At 42.8% G+C, this 18170-nt stretch overlaps 1 protein-coding gene across 3 annotated transcripts in view; it reads left to right on the top strand.

Moving 5' to 3' along the window:
- Positions 1–18170, top strand: part of THSD4 (thrombospondin type 1 domain containing 4) — a 566849-nt gene that overhangs the window by 35532 nt on the left and 513147 nt on the right. For 2 of the 3 annotated variants that reach the window (XM_053888890.1, XM_053888892.1), the window contains one exon: positions 422–491. In XM_053888890.1, coding sequence (XP_053744865.1) covers positions 422–491 — 70 coding nt within the window. Of the gene's footprint in view, positions 1–6; positions 183–421; positions 492–18170 lie in introns of those variants that run through there. The other variant, XM_053888891.1, reaches the window with a different exon arrangement.

Raw genomic sequence — 18170 nt, 5'->3', positions numbered from 1 at the left:
CCAGGGAAGCAGGGCATGTTGGAGAGGGGCTTCCCTGGCCAGGCTCAGAGCCCCAGCCTGACCTTACCAGCTCCAGTGGGAACACGCACGCACTAACACTTTCTCTGTGTCCGTCGCCCCATCTTCCACGGGAGGAGACTGAGGCTCAGGAGGTTACATATCCTGACCCAGAAACCCTGCTGGTAAGTGGTAGAGGGTTTGATCCCAGATCTGCCCCGTGCCTTGGCCGAGCCCACAGCCCCGTGCTGCCTCCCCTCCCACGAGGCTGCTGGCCCTGTGCACCTTCACTGGGTCACGTCCCCGGGGCCCAGCTTGGACTGTTCTCTCCCTTCCAGCGATGGGGCAGAGCTGCTGCCTTCAGCTGGATGCTGCTTCCTGGAACATACTCACAGCCCTGCCTGTTGCTGTTTTTCCTTCTCAGTGTCCTGGGTTCCCTCCTGCTGCTTGGATTCCAGCTCGTCTGCCCACAGCCCTCCACTGAACACAGAAAGGTAAGCCATGGCGGCTCAGAGGCTTTGCCTCTCTGCACAAGGGGCTGGGGTCACTCCGGTAACTGCCCTGAGTTTGGTTCTGTTTGGAGGTGAGTCACCGCTAAGCTCGAGAGGAAGCACCATTTATAGAACGTTCACCAGTTCTCCTGTCCCTCCTAAGCCTTGGAGCTTACAAATGAAGCTGGTGCCCAGAGTCGGCGTCTGATCTGAGAGCATTGCTGCTGTTGCTGGCTGTGTCCTTGAGAATGGGGCCGCGGGGGAGAGGGCAGGGAGGAGACTACCATCTAGGCGTGGTGGAACACCAGCATGGACCTTTTACCCCTTCGAGGGGCACCTGCAGGGGCGGTGTGCAGAGATGATTAGAGAGAGCTCCAGCTAAAGCTGTCGCTGTAGGTATGCGAGGGGACCCTAATTGGGAGCCACGATCTTTGGGAGGGGGACACAGCCCCTGCCAGCCAGCAGCCAGGCAGGGAGGGAGCAGAGAAATAAGGATCTGGCCCTCTCTTTTCCTCCCCTTCTCCATTTCCAGCTGGGGACTCCCTTTAACTGAACCGCACAAAAAAGAAAAAAGCCCCTTGGTGCAGTCCTCAGAGGCCAGCCTCCTAGGCAACAGGGCTGGACGGAGAAGGGTGGACAGAGCATCTGGAGGGGGCAGAGAGTATCAAGCATGCTTCCCTTCAGGCTCTGTGTGTTTCACAGCAAATGGATTATTCACTGCTGCCTAAACAGGCCAAATGCTGCTCCTACAACAGAACAGGTGCATGATAAATGTTTCCTTGGAAACAGATGCACGACCCTGCGAAGGTGCTTAAAATCCCTTCCTGCTGCCTAGGAACTCCTCATGTCTACACGTCATGAAATGCAGACACTTCTGAGAGGAATGGTGGGTCAGGCATCTGTATCGAAGTGTGACTGACTTGGTTCGAACCTTCCCTGAGAGAGGGGTTTCATAGGGGAAGTCCAGGAGGGTGGGGAGCGGACAAGAGGTATGTGCAAGGGTTTGCCTGGATGTGACCCTTCAGGCAGGATTCTTGATGTTCTCGTCTGAATAGCTTAACTTCCTTTAGGTCTGTGCATTATGTTCTGGCTTTGTTTTTCTGGGCCAGATATGATCCTGTATTGTACTGTATCCCCCACTAGGCTGTCGGCTCCGTGAGACTGCCATCTTCCCGGCTCCTGGAATATAGCCTGGTGTGTTGTAGGTGCTCAATAAAATACTTGTCGGATGACTGACTGGTTGAATGAATGGTTGAAGGAACGAATAGAAAATCTGGCTGAGCTCTAAGCATCATTTTTTTAGAGTCACTTGGAGATTTAAACCCCCCTCACTCCACTGCATCATCCCCATTCGTAATTGCAAGAAATCAGAAAGGACAACTACTATAGTTTAAATGTTCGCATCCCCTTCAGATTCACATGTTGAAACCTAGTATCCAACATGATGGTATTTGCAGGTGGGGCCTTTGGCAGGTGCTTAGGGTATGGGGAGGGAGAGCCCTGACGAATGGGGTTCGTGCCCTCATTAGAGTCAGGAGGGAGCTTGCTGCCTGCCACGTGAGGGTACAATAAGAAGTCTGCCACCCGGAACAAAACACCATGATCTTGGATTTCTAGCCTCCAGAAGTGTGACAAATACCTTTCCGTTGTTTATCAGCCACCCAGTCTATGGTACCTTCTTGTAGCAGCCTCGAACCGACTAAGACAAAAATGGGCTTCGAGTAGCGGGGGTGCTGCTATGACAAATGGCTAAATGGTGAGGTGGCTTCGGAACTGGGTTGTGGGCAGAGACTGGAAGATGGGGGTGCATTCTAGAAGAGGCCATGAGTGGACTTTTAAGGGTGTTTCTGGTACGAGCTCAGAAAGGGAAGAGGAGGGCTGTAGAGAAAGCCTCACTCTGCTCAGAGAACAGAGATCCTGAACAGAAAGATGGTGGAATGTGGTTAGTGAAGGATGGGGCCTCAGACCGAAGTGAGGAACATGTTACTGGAAACTGCAGGACAGGCCGTGCCGGTTACAAAGTGGCCAAACACTTGAAAGAAGTTGTGTTCGGGTTCTAGTGTTTTGTGGAAGGTAGAACTTGCAAGGGATGACATTAGAGATTTAGCTGAAGCGCTTTTGAAGCCAAGGGTTGAAGGAGTGGCCTGGTTTGTCTCGACTGCTTCTAGTAAAATGTGAAAAAAGAGAAACGGCTCAAAGTTGGAATTGTTAATCGGAAAGAAGCAGAGCACAGAACTTAAAGATTTGGAAAATTCTGAGCGTATCCGTATGCGTATTGAAGAGAATGAGAAAGTCCTCAGGAGAGAACACGTAGGGTGTGGCCAAGAGACGACTGATAGGGGGATTAGTCAGCCATCTCAAAGAAGCCAGGAACCATTTTCCAAGACAATGGAAGAATGCAAAGAAGGCTTTGCTTGTGCCTGACTCTCCCTGGACCACCTCACTTGCCAGCACTCTTTCCTTGGCTGCCCCAGGTGCTGTTCCAGCGCCCGGTAAGGCGTGGGCTGTGCCTGGCAGAGCTTGGGGGCATGGCTGCCTCCATCTTGATTTCAAAGGACAAGGCCTCCCAGCAAAGCCATGGTCCCAGGTGTTAACCCTGGAGAGCCACTGTGGGGACAGGGCTGCCCAAAGCTGTAGGGGCCTCAACCTAGCCCAGCAAAGCTTGGGCAGGAGCACTGCCCCACTGAGTCTGGAGAGCAGAGTATCAGGGCAAAGAGGATTATTCTTGAGGCTTAAGGTCTAATGGAATTTGCCTCCTTGGGTTTTGGACTTGCTTAGGCTTTGTCCGTCTTTTCTCCTTTCTTCTTTCTCCCATCTGGAATGAGAATGCCTGTCCTGTGCCTGTCTCACTGTTGTATTTCAGAAGCACATAACATGCCTGACTTCGCAGGTTCACAGTTGGAGAGCAGACTGCCTCAGGACAAATCATACCTGAGCCTCGCTCATATCTGATTTAGGTTGATATTTAGATAGGACTGGACCTAGACTTCAAAGTTGATGCTGGAACCGGTTACGAATTTGGGGGCTATTTGGACGATGCATACAAGATGTCTTGCATACAAGAAAGACATGAATTTTGGAGGACCAGGATGGAATACAATAGACTGAATGTGTCCTCCCCCTCCCCCCCGCCAAATTCATACGTTGAAACTGAATCCCCAGTGTGATGGTATTTGGAGGTGGGGCCTTTGGGAGGTGATTCAGTCCTAAGACGACTAGTCCCTTATAAAAGAGATCCCAGAGAGATCTCTTGCCCCTTCTGCTAGGTAGAGACACAGTGAGAAACTTGCTGTGACGAACCAGGAAATGAGCCCTCCTACCTGCTGTCATGAACCAGGAAATGAGCTCTCCTAGACACCAAATCCGCCGGCCCCTTAATCTCAGACATCCTAGCCTCCAGGACTGTGACAACTAAATGTGCATTGTTCATAAGCCACTGAGTCTATGGTATTTTTGTTATAGCAGCTGGAATGGACTAAGACAACTGTCTTTTCATTATTAAGTTATATTATTTATTACTGTTTGGAACTGTCAGAGCTATTAATTCTAATAGTTGAATCAATTTTCCGGTGTTTTGTTGTTGTTGTTGCTAAAACAGACCATCACAACTGAAAATATTTTATGAATGGTCAATTTACTTTGCTATTTCTCTCAATTTTTCAAGTTAGCCTGATGAGAGAGAGAGCAAGAGAGGGAGCGCATGTGCACATTTGCCTGTGCGTACCTGAACAAAAGGTTCACAAATCAGTATTGCCTTCATTTTTCTTAAAGTACTTGCTCTGGGAAATGAAAAAAAAAAAAAAAGGTTTATGAGTTGCTTTGGAATGTTGCATTTTATTTATTTTCTTATTAAAAATTTTTTTTTAACGTTTTTATTTATTTTTGAGACAGAGAGAGACAGAGCATGAACAGGGGAGGGGCAGAGAGAGAGGAAGACACAGAATCGGAAGCAGGCTCCAGGCTCTGAGCCATCAGCCCAGAGCCCGACGCGGGGCTCGAACTCACGGACCGTGAGATCGTGACCTGAGCTGCAGTTGGACGCTTAACCGACTGAGCCACCCAGGCGCCCCTGGAATGTTGCATTTTAAAATTGAGTGAAAAGTATCCCATCTTGGCATATAGTACCGCCTCAAAATATTCTTAAGAACTTTGTAGTAGAAAGATTAAAAAAAAATTTTTTTAGAATCATTTATAGATTACTTGGAGAACATACATTTTAGGACAGTTCTCAAATATAATTATATGCATTTTGGCTGCCAAGGTCATTGTCATCCACCCTAAAGAAAAGATTCAATGCTTTCTTGGGTGTTGAATTTCTTCTTGGTGTCTTATCAAAGCTTTGTGGGGCTGTGACTGTCATCCTGCCTATGTCCTAAAAATCCTGGCAGCAGTGCTGGCAATGGTAGCATCCGTTTATTTCTGCAGTGTGAGAAATAAGAAGGTACTTATTAAAACAGGGGTCAGAATTTTTTTTTTCCTATAAAGGACCAGTTGTGAATATGTTGGGCTTTCTGGGGTACAAAGTTACCGTCATAACTGCTCAACTCTGCTTTTGCAGCACAAAGGCGGCCATAGACCATAGGTAACTGAATGTGCATAACTCTGTTCCAATAAAGCTTTATTTATAAAAACAGGTGGTTAGCTGGATTTGGGCCATGGTTCCCACTTTGCAGACCACCACTCTAAAGTCTGATAGAGAGGAGATAACTACAAGTATACGTGTTTTGGAATTTGAAGTTGGAGGTTGTCTCCTCCTGGAACTCTTAAGGAACACGAAAGATTTGAGAAACAAGTGTATTTTTTCATTAAAACGTAGGAATTATGATTGCTATCAAATTGCTTTCGTTGCTGAGATAAATCATAATTGATGTCCTGCTGGCCCATTGTTTTGTGGCAAAATCCACTCCCAGTCTGTGGCAGAGAACGGCAGAAAGAATTAGAAAACCATTTATGGTAAACTCTTAAGGGACAGCATTACTAATTTGTGCATGATGCAGTTTAGTATGTATGTGAAAACTACCCGCTTAAAGACATCTCTCTTCTTCATTACAATAGCATGTCCAACTTTAGCATATGGAAGCATTTCTGCAGTGTAAGTTATTCTGAGGAAAAGACATGATTTGTAAATGCTGTCAAGTAAACTATGCTTTTCTAAATGCGGCTCGGGTGACTGGATACATCTCTGTAAAAATTGTCCCACAATAGTGCGGGAAAAGCAGACACTGGGGCAGAGTGTAAGTAACCCTTTTCAGGTACTTTTTTTTTTTTTTTTAATATTTTAATGTTTATTTATTTTTGAAAGAGAGAAAGAGAGACAGAGCACGAGCAGGGGAGGGGCAGAGAGAAGAGGGAGATACAGAATCCGAAACAGGCTCCAGGCTCTGAGCTGTCAGCACAGAGCCCAATGCAGGGCTCGAACTCATGAACCATGAGATCGTGATCTGAGCCGAAGTCAGACGCTTAACTGACTGAGCCACCCAGGTGCCCCCAGGTATTTCTATCCAGCTGTCTTCCTCTTCCTCCTGCAACAAGGACACTATCACAAAGGATTGCTCAACCTCTACTCTTGGTAATTGTTAATGACCCTTGGCAAATGATTATATTTTTAAAACTTTCTGTGGCTTCATTTGCAGATAAGGTAAGACCAAGAGCAGGGAAAAAAAAAACTTGACCGAGATTTTAATCAAAATCATATGTTATTAATAAGGGAAACTGTGTAGATTGTAGAAAGCTTTTAAGCTAATGAAACTGTTTTACTGTCTTCCCAACAGACACTGACTGAGCAAGTTGCTTTTCTAAGTCGTAATATGTATAGTCAACGTCATCTGTTTAGGAAAGAGCTGCGAAACATGTTTTTTCCTACAAGTGAAAAAACATTCGTATACCTAACTCACAACTGCTCAATGAGGTTTTTTTTTAAGTTTACTTTTTAAATTAAAAGTATGCACGTGAATTGTAAAGAATTTAGAAAACAATGAAAAACTAGAAGGAAATAAAAGCTCACCCCTGGGGCCCCCAGCTCTTCAACCTGTTATTTATAGAACCTTTCAAACAAAAAGAACAGAGACACTGTAGAATGAAGTAAGGGTGAAGTAAAATATTTGTTTTGCTAACTGATTAGCAAGTCACAAGGTGAACAGCAGGGGACCTTGTAATGGGTTTAGGACCTACTCTTAATGTAGTAAGATGTGCAGCCAATGCCTTCAAATTGCCTCTAGACAGTATCATACGATTGGATGTTGAACAGAAAGGCGATAGAAGGGCAAAAAGAAGTTGAGCTGTGTAACGTTTCTCATACCGTTGCAGCTGTATTCAAGGAGAAGAAAGGAAAAAATCATAATGTTTTTAGAAGGAAACATGAAAATATCTACATTAGGGGCACCTGGGTGGCTCAGTTGGTTGAGTGTCTGACTTCGGCTCAGGTCATGATCTCGCCGTTCGTGGATTCAAGCCCCGCGTCGGGCTCTGTGCTGATGGTGTGGAGTCTGCTTGGGATTCTGTCTCTCCTTATCTCTGACCCAACCCTGCTTGTGTTCTCTCTCTCTCTCTCTCAAAATAAATAAACTTAAAAAAATATATATCTGTATGAGTTGCACTGGCAGTTTCTCAAACAAGACACCAAAAGAATTGAGCTACCCTGGAATCGATGACTTTTGTTTATGAAAATACACCATAAAAAAAAAAAAAAAAGAGCGAAAAGATATGCCCTAAACAGGTGAGCATATTGACCGTAATATATTTGACAAAAGGGTCATGTTAAAAAAACCCTGTAGTGATCATTAAGAAAGTTAAGCAATCGGACTTTAAAATGGACCAAAGACTTGAATACATACTTCACGTAAGAGGACATTCGGCTGGTCAATAAACGTACGAAAAGGCGATCAATCAAAATCATTAGTCCTTAGGGAAATACAAATTAAAATGGGATATCACCGGAATAGCTTACTATGAGAAACACTGAGAGTACCAAGTGCTGATGAGGAATGGGAGCTGCTGAAACTTCCATGTGATGCCGGTGGGAGTTTAAAACCGTGGCCCCCTTTGGAAACTGTTTTGCACAATCTCTTAAAGCTAGCCATATACCCGTTCAAAAACCTGGCTGTTCTACTCCTAAGTATTTACCTAAGGGAAATGAGTGTCTGTATCTACCAAAACGTATGCATAAAACTGTTACAAGCAGTTAGTTTCATTTACAATAGCTCAAAATTTGAAATCATGCAAAAAACCTTATGCATCCACAGAATGGATAGCTACTTATAGTATCTCCATACAAGGTAACACTAAATAACAATTAAAAAATAAACTTCTGATTCCAGCCAAGATGGAACCATAGGTGTTGGATTTACCCTCCCATCGAGAACGAGAGCAAAATGGCCAAGATAGAGCAATAGGGAAAGGAAAGTTTTCCCCTTTACCTTCTCCCTGAAATAACCAAAACAAAACAGAACCAGACAACATATATGAAGCAGTGGTTTCAGAACTGTGGATATTGGTCAGCATAAGACAATGATTTCTTGGAGATGGGAAACAAATGAGTTGAACCCTAAAATTTCCCCAGCTAACTGCCTTGATAGCATTTCCTACCCTTGGAGTGGAGGAAGGAACGGGGACCCGGGCGGAACCTGTTGGACTCCTTGATTTGCGTACCTGGACTTGAGAGCCCAGTGGGGCCATGTGGCAAGAGTCTGCAGGACAGAGTACCAGAGAGTGAAGCGACGGTGAGGGAAGACACAAAGTCCCCAAGGGTTCTCCTCAGGGGTGCAACACAGGACCAATGAGCACACGCATGCGAGCCAATAGCCTGAGTCTGGAAAAGAACCGTCTGAAAGGATTGAAGGGAACAGTGTCCAGCCCTCATACAGCACCAGAAACAGTGACTCTTTCCAGCACCCAGATTTTAAAAACTCCCAGTCCAGGGGATGTTAGAGAGAACACTCAGGAAGCTCTTGCCTCGGTACTGGGGAAATAATTGACCCTAGACTCTGTGTTGCTCTGGACCTACCTGACAAATCGTAAAAGCACTCCTGGAAAGGATCAAACTGTTGCTGAGTAACTTAACTATTCTAGCACAAAGCTCACGAATATAGGAATATAAAAATATCTAGCACCCAAACAGGTACAATTCAAGATGTCTGACATTTGGTCAAAGATTACCAGGCACACACAGGAACAGAAGAACAGCACCGTTCTTCACAAAGAGAACAGTTGAAGCCAACTCAGAACCGATGCAGTTTCGTATTTGTAAAGAAGGATATTAAAAGTTATTAAGGCAGTATTTCATAGATTCAAAAAGTTAAGTAGAATCATGGAAGACATAAAAGCCCTTGTCAAACTTCTCAGGTTGAAAATGACGAAGTCTGAAGTGAAAAATATGCTGGATGCAATTCACGGCGGATTTGGCAGTGCAGGAGAAAAGATAAATGAACTTGATGATGTAACACTAGAAACTTTCTGAAATAAAACATAGAATGAGAAAAGAATCTTAAAAATGAACAGAGCATCTGTGAGCTCTGGGACAGCTTCAGGTGGGCTTATCTATGTGCAATTAGAGTACCAAAAGGAGAAGAGGTGGGAGGGGAGTGACCGAAAAGATATGAAAACTATGAACTCAGGAATATCAGTGAGCTCCAAGAACTAGAAGACGGAGAAAATTGAACCAAGTCACACCGTAATCAAGTCGCTCAAAACTAGTAATGAAGAGAAAAAAAATCAGAAGCTCCTAAAACAAAAAGAGAGACAGTTTACACACACAGAAACAAAGATCGGGATACAGCAGATTCCTTGTCTCCTGTCACTCATGTAAGGGAAAGAACATCTTTATTTATCTTTTTAAATTAAAAACGTTTTTTTAAACATTACTTATTTTTCAGAGAGAGAGAGAGACAGTGCAAGCAGGGGAGGGGCAGAGAGAGAGGGAGACACAGAATCCGAAGCAGGCTCCAGGCTCTGAGCTGTCAGCACAGAACCTGACATGGGACTCGAACCCACAAGCCATGAGATCATGACCTGAGTGGAAGTCGGTCGCTTAACCGACTGAGCCACCCAGGCACCCAGGGAAACAACATCTTTAAAGCACTGAAAGAATAAAACTCAATTTAGAATTCTCCACCCAGGAAAAAAAAAATCTTTCAAAAATAAAGGTTAAATAAAGACGTTTTGTCAGACATACCAATGCTGTACTAACAAATTCCACCACTAGAATTGTTACAGGAAGTTCTTTAGGCAGAACGAAAATGGTATCAGGTGGAAATATGGACCTCTACAAAGGAATGCAGTGCCCCAGAAGTGATCACTACGTGGGTAAATGTATAAGGCTTTAAGAAATTATTTAAATCTCCCTTAAATATAGACTCTTTAAATAAAAAATAACATCTTGGGGGATATGTATGAGCAAAATGTACAACAACACTAGTATAAATGCCAGAGGAGGCTAAATGGAAATATTATAAGGTTCTTATAACATATGTAAAATGGTATCATGTTACTTAAAGGTAGACTGATGTGTGAAGGATGTATACTGTAAACCCTAAAACAACCATTAACGTGACACCAGTCAAAAAAAGGGAAATAATGTAATTTATTATTATTTTCAAATAATTCAAAAGAATACAGAAAAAGAGGAAAAAGAATCAAATAACAGATGAGACAACTAGAAAAAACAAATAGCAAGATGGTAGGCTTAAATATGATTGTATTAATCACAAAAACACCTCAACTAAAAGGCAGAGATTGAAAGATTGGATTAAAAAACCAAGGCACACACCTGTGTGCTGTCTACAAGAAATGCACTTAAACATAAAGGCACAAATAGATTAAAAGGTGAAGAAGGGAGAGAGATCCTCTTAAAACCAGTCAAAAGAAAGCTGGAGGGACCCTGTCACCATCAGGTAGAGTAGATTTTGGAGCAAAGAATATTACTAGGGATAAAGAGGGTCATTTCATAACAAGAGGAGTCAATTTATCAAGAGGACATAATAGTCTTAAACATTTATGTACCTAAGACTAGTGCTTCAAATTACTGAAGCAAAATCTGATGTAACTGCAAGGAGAAACAGACAAATCCACAAGTATAGTCAGAGATTTCAGTGCTTCCTTCCTAATATTTGATAGCACATATGGACAGAAAAATCCGAAAGGGTATAGGAGACTTGACCATGACTATCAACCAACTTGACCTAGTGGACATTTGTAGAACATTCCCTCAAACAAAATCATATATGCATTCTTTCCAGGGGCACGAAGAACACTTAGCAATTGTTCTTGGTCATTTTTTGGGCCATCAAACAAGTTTCAGTATAACAAGATTCAAGATGCAGACAGTTTGTTCTCTCATCACAATGGGATTTGATTGGAGATCAATAACAGGAAGGTATCTGGAAAATCCCCCCCAAATTTGGAAATAAAATAACGCACTTCAAAGTGATCTTTGGGTCAGAGAATAAATGAAAGGAAAATTAGACAGTACTTTGACCTGAATGAAACTGAAAACACAAAATAACAAATTATGGAATGCTGCTCACACAGCTCTTAGAAGGAAACTTATGTAACTCAATACCTATAAAGATAAATAGACCTCAAATCAATGACCTCTGTTTCCACCATGACAACTAGGAAAAGAGCAATTAAACTCAAACCAAGAAGAAAGGAACTAATAAAGATCAAAGCAGTGAACTATAAAATAGAAACAGAGAAACTATAGAGAAAACCATTTAAACCAGAAGCTGGTTCATTGAGATGATCAATAAAATGGATAAATCTTGAACCAGGGTGATCAGGGGGGAAAAAAAAGAATGAAGACACAAATTACTGTTACCAGGAGACAGAGTGGTGTTATCACTACAGATTCTGTAGATACAGCAAAAGGATGATAAGGAAATCTTATGAATACGTTTATTGCTATGAATTCAACAACTTAGATGAAAAAGACAAATTATTAGAAAGATGCAAACTACCATAGCTCACTCGAGACAAAATTGGTTAACAGGATAGTTCTATATTAATTAAATAAATGGAATTTGTAGTTAAAAGCCTTCCTGCAAAAAACAAAAGCAAAAAGAAAACAAAAACTCCAGGTCCTGATGTCTTCATTGGTAAATTCTTACAAACGTTTAAGGAAGAAATAATACTAATTGTATACAAACTATTCCAGAAAATTGAAGAGGAAGAAAACTTCCTAAGTCATTGTGAGAGCAACATTACATACCAAAGCCAAATAAAGCTACTCCAAGAAAACTATAGGTGATTATCCATCATGAACATCAATACAAAAATTCTAAATATAATTTTAGCAAATTGAAATCAGCATTATAGGAAATGGCACTACATCATGGATAAGGAACTGGGCTTTATTCCAGGAAAATAAGGTTGGTTTAACATTTAAAATGCATCAATGTATGATCAAAACTACTAACTTCTACTGTTCTAGGACACTCTTAAGAGAATGAAACGACAAACCACAGACTGAGAGAAAATATTTACAAATCATATAATTGATAAATGGCTTTTCTGCAGAATATATAAGGTACTCCCAAAACTTACTAGTAAGGAAAAAACAACGTTCACCAAGGAAGATGGTTGGCAAGTAAGGTCATGAAAAGATGCTAATCATCTTTAGTCGTCATTAGGGAAATATACAGAAACCGTAGTGAGATATGACCACACACCCAGTAGAGTGGCTAAAATTAAGAAGACTGACCATACCAAGTCCCGATGGGGATGTAGAGGACCGGGTTCCCTCATACACTGCTAGTGGGATATAAAAATGGCCAACTACTTTGGAAAGCCATTTGGCAGTGTCTTAAATAGTTACATGCGTACCTATCGTATGGTCCAATATTTACCCAAGAGGAAAGGAAATTTGCATCCAGACAAAGACTTGTTCATGAATGTTCATAGCAGCTTTATTTGCCATTAACTGGAAACCATGCAAATGTCTATCAACAGGTGAGTGAATAAACAAATCTTAGTTCATCCATACTAAGAAATACTACTGCACAGTAGAAAGATACGCACTCTGGATACGTGCCGGAACATGCGTATATCTCAGTATAAGTATGCTGAGTGAAAGAACCTATCCAAAAAAGTGGACATACTGTGTTATTCCATTTATGTAAACTTCGAGAAAATGTCAGCTTATCTGTAATGACAGAAAGTATATCAGTGTTTGTGGGGGATAAAGGGAAGGGGAGGGATGGAAAATAACCCAGGGGTACAAAGAAACTTTTGGGGTGATGGATATGCGCATTATCTTGGCGATGGTGATGGTTTCTTGGGTGAATGTGTACGAGTAGTCTCATCAAGCTGTACCCTTCAAATGTGTGCAATTAATCGTGTGTCAGTTATACCTCAATAAAGCTGTTAAAAACAAACTGATATAATCAACCGCTGAATGAACTTCACATGGGTTCATTCACTGAACTCACTGAATAAATTTTTCTTGTTGATCTGAAGATGCCAGACACAAAAGTACCTACCGTATGATTGCATTTATATTTATTCAAGAACAAAGTGAATTTGTGGTGAAAATTAAATCGGAAGAATGGATACGAACAGAGGTAGGGTGAGACTGACCAGTGAGGGGCACGAGGAATCCTTCTGGGATGTTGGAAATATTCTACATCTTGACCTAGGTGGTGGTTATTTAGGACTTCAAAGTAAAAAAAAAAAAGTCATATATTTACAATAAGCATACTTTATGCACTTTATGTATGTTATACCTCAATACAAAAATAAAAGGAGGGAGAAGGGGAAGGAGACAAGTCAATGTAGCAAACTGCACTGGTGATGGAAGTCTTTGGAGCAGCGTGGGATTATCCTTTGAGAGCAACCAGGAAACAAAGATGCTCTTCAAAGAACAGCATAGGGCACGCTCTCATTAGCGAGTGTCTTGCACAGAACCCTTCCAGAATTGCAAGCTGACTAAAGCAGGCACTGTGTTGTTTCCAGCTGGTATTCGTCAGGCCTTCTGTTTCCAATGGTCTAAGTGTAACTGAGTGCTTCTGCAAAATTAAGAGTATTTCTACTTATGAGAAATGAAGAAATTAAAGTAAAAAGACCTTATTAAGGACTGGGAAGAATGTCAATGTTCACTAATTCATGCTGTGCCAAATCTTGTGGATTCAAGTCCAAGGGCAGAAAAATCAAATTTGCTTCTGTTACACATGGAGCTGCGAGCCTAAGACTTCGTGTTTGGAAAGCCCTTTGCAATGTAGCAGAAAGAGAAACAGCTTCAGGTTTTAGTGGGGGCACAGTGGGGGCCGTCCTGGCCTTTTAGCCTCTTCCTTGTGTAGGGCCAGGATTCCGCTTCAGATCTCTGGGGTTTTTTTTGTTTTTTTTTTTTTTTGAGTACGTTTATTACCTGCTGGTAGGTGGCATGGTGGAACATACAATAAACAATTCTGCCTGGAATCTGGCTTTCGTATTGGCTAATGCTTGCTGACTTCCTTGACCATGACAGAGCGGCCTGCCTGGCGTTTGGGAACCTCTTTGCCCTTCTCCGTCCTTGGCTGACTTAACGTGAATTGGTTTTTCATCCTTCCAATCTTGGTGCTGGCCATCGTGGTATCACCCATCCATGCCTGGTGCCAGGAAGACTGGAAGGAAGTCCCAGCCATCCTCCTCCCCAGCATGGTAGCTCTGCCTTCGACTATTTTTGTGAAACTTTGCGTGCTTCAGATGCCTCCATCTCTAGATTTGAAAGGAATTGTTAGCTTGAGGGAAAATTCCAAATCAAGAAATGAAACACAAAAGACCTAGAAGAACTTGGGTTGCATATTCTGTTTGTAGAAGTTTGTGAAGATGTTGAGGGACCATCAGAGGAAGCAGATGCTGGGGATAGATAATATAAGCTGGGGAAACTGAGGCAACCACCCCACATTTTTTTTCCACCCAACATTTAATTTTAATTTTTATTTATTTATTTTTCTTTTATTAAGAAAAAAAAATTTTTTTAACGTTTATTTATTTTTGAGACAGAGAGAGACAGAGCATGAATGGGGGAGGGTCAGAGAGAGGGAGACACAGAATCTGAAACAGGCTCCAGGCTCTGAGCTGTCAGCACAGAGCCCGACGCGGGGCTCAAACTCACGGACCGCGAGATCATGACCTGAGCTGAAGTCGGCTGCCCAACCGACTGAGCCACCCAGGCGCCCCTCCACCCAACATTTTAAATGGCAAAAATGATATCCACTGAGTTTTGAGTGTTCCTTCCCTATGACACCACCTTTTCTGATTTCTTTAAATAACTCTTTTGGTATTTAGTTACCCCTAAGTTCAGGGGCAAAAAACCCCTTGTTTTCTATATTGTGGATATTTCTTGTGTTCTAAGTATTTTTTTCTGCTTCATAGAAACACACACAGTCCAAGTTTATAAATTCTTTCCTTTGGAAATTTCTAGTTCCATTTGTACTAGTACTTAAAAACAAATACCTTATAAATTTGTGATTATTGTCTGAAAAACTAATACCCATATCTCAAATGTGATCTTACTCTAAACAGTTATACAGAATAGATGTGTGTGTGTGTGTGTGTGTGTGTGTGTGTGTGTGTGTGTGTGTGTCTGTTTTGACCCTAACAGTGACTTTGGGACTATAAATGGTTCTAAGAAAAATGACTATTTTATGTACTTTGATTTTTTTTTCCTGAAATTTCCATTCCCTCCTACACTTACACATACAAAATCCAAACCATAAAAAGGTGTTTTTAAAATAACTTCTAAATTCCCCACTATGTTATGTTTCCAGGCCAGATTACAGTTAAAACAAAGTTTTGACAGACAGAATAACTTATCACTTAGGCCACAAATCTTGGTCTTTGGAAAAGAAAACAAATCATAGTACAGATCTTCCTTGACTTACAATGGGGTTACGTTTTAATAAACCCATCCTAAGTCGAAAATGCATTTAATACACTTAACCTACCAAAAGTCGTAGCTTAGCCTAGCCCACCTTAAAGTGCTCAGAACACCGACTTTAGCCTACATTTGGGAGAAACCATCCAACACAAAGCCTGTTTTATAAGAAAGTGTTGAATATCTCATGTAATTTATTGAATACTGTCCTGAAAGTGAAAAACAGAATGGTTGTCTGGGTGCAGAACGGTGGTAAAGCGTCTCAGCTGTTTATCCTCGTGATCTCGAGCAGACCAGGAGCTACCACTGCCCCTGTGCACCATCATGAGAGACAATTTGTGCCACGTATCCCTAGCCCAGGAAGAGATCCAAAATCAAAATTCAAAATACAGTTTCTACCGAGTGGGTGTCTCTTTCACACCATCATAAAGTTGCTGAATGCAGATCTCTTTCACACCATCATAAAGTTGAAAAACTGTAGGTCAGGGATTATCTGTAAAGTCTTTAGGCCACTGTCCTCGTGTGTATGTTTAGCCCACCTTCTTCTTGGAACGATGATGATAACTACCTGATTCTTAATGATGGAGGAATTTGGCAAGTGGAGCCTTCACATGCCCCCTGGCTTCCTTCCCCACCACAGGATGCTCACCCCTTGGTTCGTTTGGAGTAATTGAGAAGTCAGTATCCTTTTGTTCATAATTCTGTTCTCTTTGTATTGTTTATATATTCGGTCCATGTTTTTACTCATGGCCAAGTTCATTTTTCCTCCTATTAACTCATCAAACACTTACCAAGTGCCTGCTATGTGAACTTGGACTCTTGAAACCAGCCTGCCTAGTCGATATCCCTGCCTAGTTGACATCTAGTTGCTTACTTAATCCTGGACCTTGGGCAGATCCAGTGCCTCAGTTTTGTCATCTGTAAAATGGGGATAATAGTACCTATCACATAGGTTGTTTCAGAGGATTTTATGACTCGTACATGAAGAGTTTAGGATGTCGTCTGCGCCATAATAAATACTACATGAGTGGTATTATCATTGTTTGCTGTTTTTATGACCAAGGGCTGCCTTGTGCTTCAGGCTGGGTACCTAAACATGCTTCTTCTCAAAGCATTTTCCTTCTAATGTCATGGCCACTATCTGTACCCAAGCCTGATTTATCTAGCGTAGATTTTCTTAGCCTTGGCACTGTTGGTATTTGGGGTCCGACAATTCTTTGCTGTGGGACTGCCCTATGCACCGTTAGAAGCTGAGCGGCATCCCTGGTGTCTATTCACTAGACGCTGGAAAGATGCTCCTTCAGTTATGACGACCCACGATGTCTCCAGACATTGCCCAGTGTCACCTGGAGGACAAAATTGCCCACTGTTTAGACTGGAAAATTCTCCTGCAGAGGCAGCAATGTGGCTCTGCCCACTTTCTCAGGAGACCCCTGGTTAGCCTTCTCCCTAAGCTTGTTTTTGAAGATCCCTGCTCCCTCTTCCTTGTGCCTCTTAACCACATGTTGGGAACCTTCGGGACAATGTTACTGAGGCCTCCTCAGCAGGAGGGGCTCCTCTTTAAAATATCCTCCTTCGGGGCGCCTGGGTGGCTCAGTCGGTTAAGCGTCCGACTTCAGCCAGGTCACGATCTCGCGGTCCGTGAGTTCGAGCCCCGCGTCGGGCTCTGGGCTGATGGCTCGGAGCCTGGAGCCTGCTTCCGATTCTGTGTTTCCCTCTCTCTCTGCCCCTCCCCCGTTCATGCTGTGTCTCTCTCTGTCTCAAAAATAAATAAAAACGTTAAAAAAAAATTTTTTAAATATCCTCCTTCTTTTCAGTCTCTTGGGCTTCTTTAGATAGAGAAGGGGCGACACAGTCTTCTCAGCACTTCTGTTCAGGGCTGCCCTTGAAAACAAGCTCCCTGGCTCTTTGCAGCCAAAGGAATGTACTGCTTATCACTGTGCAGAACAAGCCGGGGTCGCTAGATCATACCGTATGAGATGGGACGGCCGGGCCCTCGGACCATGTTTTCCTATGTCCTTTGCAGAGTGAACACGGATGGTGCTGTGATAGGATAATTACTGCACACAGGCTTTGCACTAAGCGCTTGGTAGTGATTGGCCTGTAATTGTTCACACTGGCTTTCGAAGGCAGATATTTTTATTCCCATTTCCTAGGTGAGGAAATGTCAACTTTGAGGCCACGTGCCAAGTAGCGGGAGCACAGATTCCACCCCCGGGTGGTGGATTCCAGAGTTCTCCAGCCCAGCAGCAATGCTTGTCCTCATATCAGCTCAGGCTGCACCTTCCCCTGGTCTCTGGAAAGCAGCAGCTCACTCCCGGAATGTCCCCTGTCTGAGCCCTAATTCCTAGATGCCATCCTGGTGACACACAGCTGTCCGTCAGTAGCCTCATGCTGACCTGAGCTGTGACTGGCGTAGTGGGGCTTGGTTTTCACGGTGACGATGTCATACCCGAGACCTGCCCCGGCCCCAGCCCTATTTCTTTGCTTTCCCTGCGCTGCAAACCACACTCTTTTCTTCCCTGTGTGTAGGCTGACTGTGGGTTTCTGCTGGGAGGTCTCTCTGGGCTGTAAACCAACCTTGTAAATTGGATTTGCACTTTTTTAAAAAAATGTTTATTTATATATTTTGAGAGAGAGAGCGAGCGAGCGAGCAGGGTTCGCACTTTTGAGTTGAGCCCTTAGGCCACAGAATTTACCTTGCTGGCACCAGGTGTCCCAACATCTAAATTTCCTTAATGCCAGTCTCTTGAAAGTCATTAACTCTAAAGTGATCGCTTTTAATATATTTTCGGTTCTGTCTCAGACACAGAACTCCATATAAGCCGAAAATA

The sequence above is a fragment of the Panthera pardus genome, unplaced genomic scaffold (assembly GCF_024362965.1).
Source record: "Panthera pardus isolate Hobbes unplaced genomic scaffold, ASM2436296v1 HiC_scaffold_24, whole genome shotgun sequence".
Lineage (NCBI taxonomy): Eukaryota > Metazoa > Chordata > Mammalia > Carnivora > Felidae > Panthera > Panthera pardus.
The sequence above is the reverse complement of the archived record's forward strand: the minus strand, read 5'-3'. Positions and strand labels throughout refer to the sequence as shown.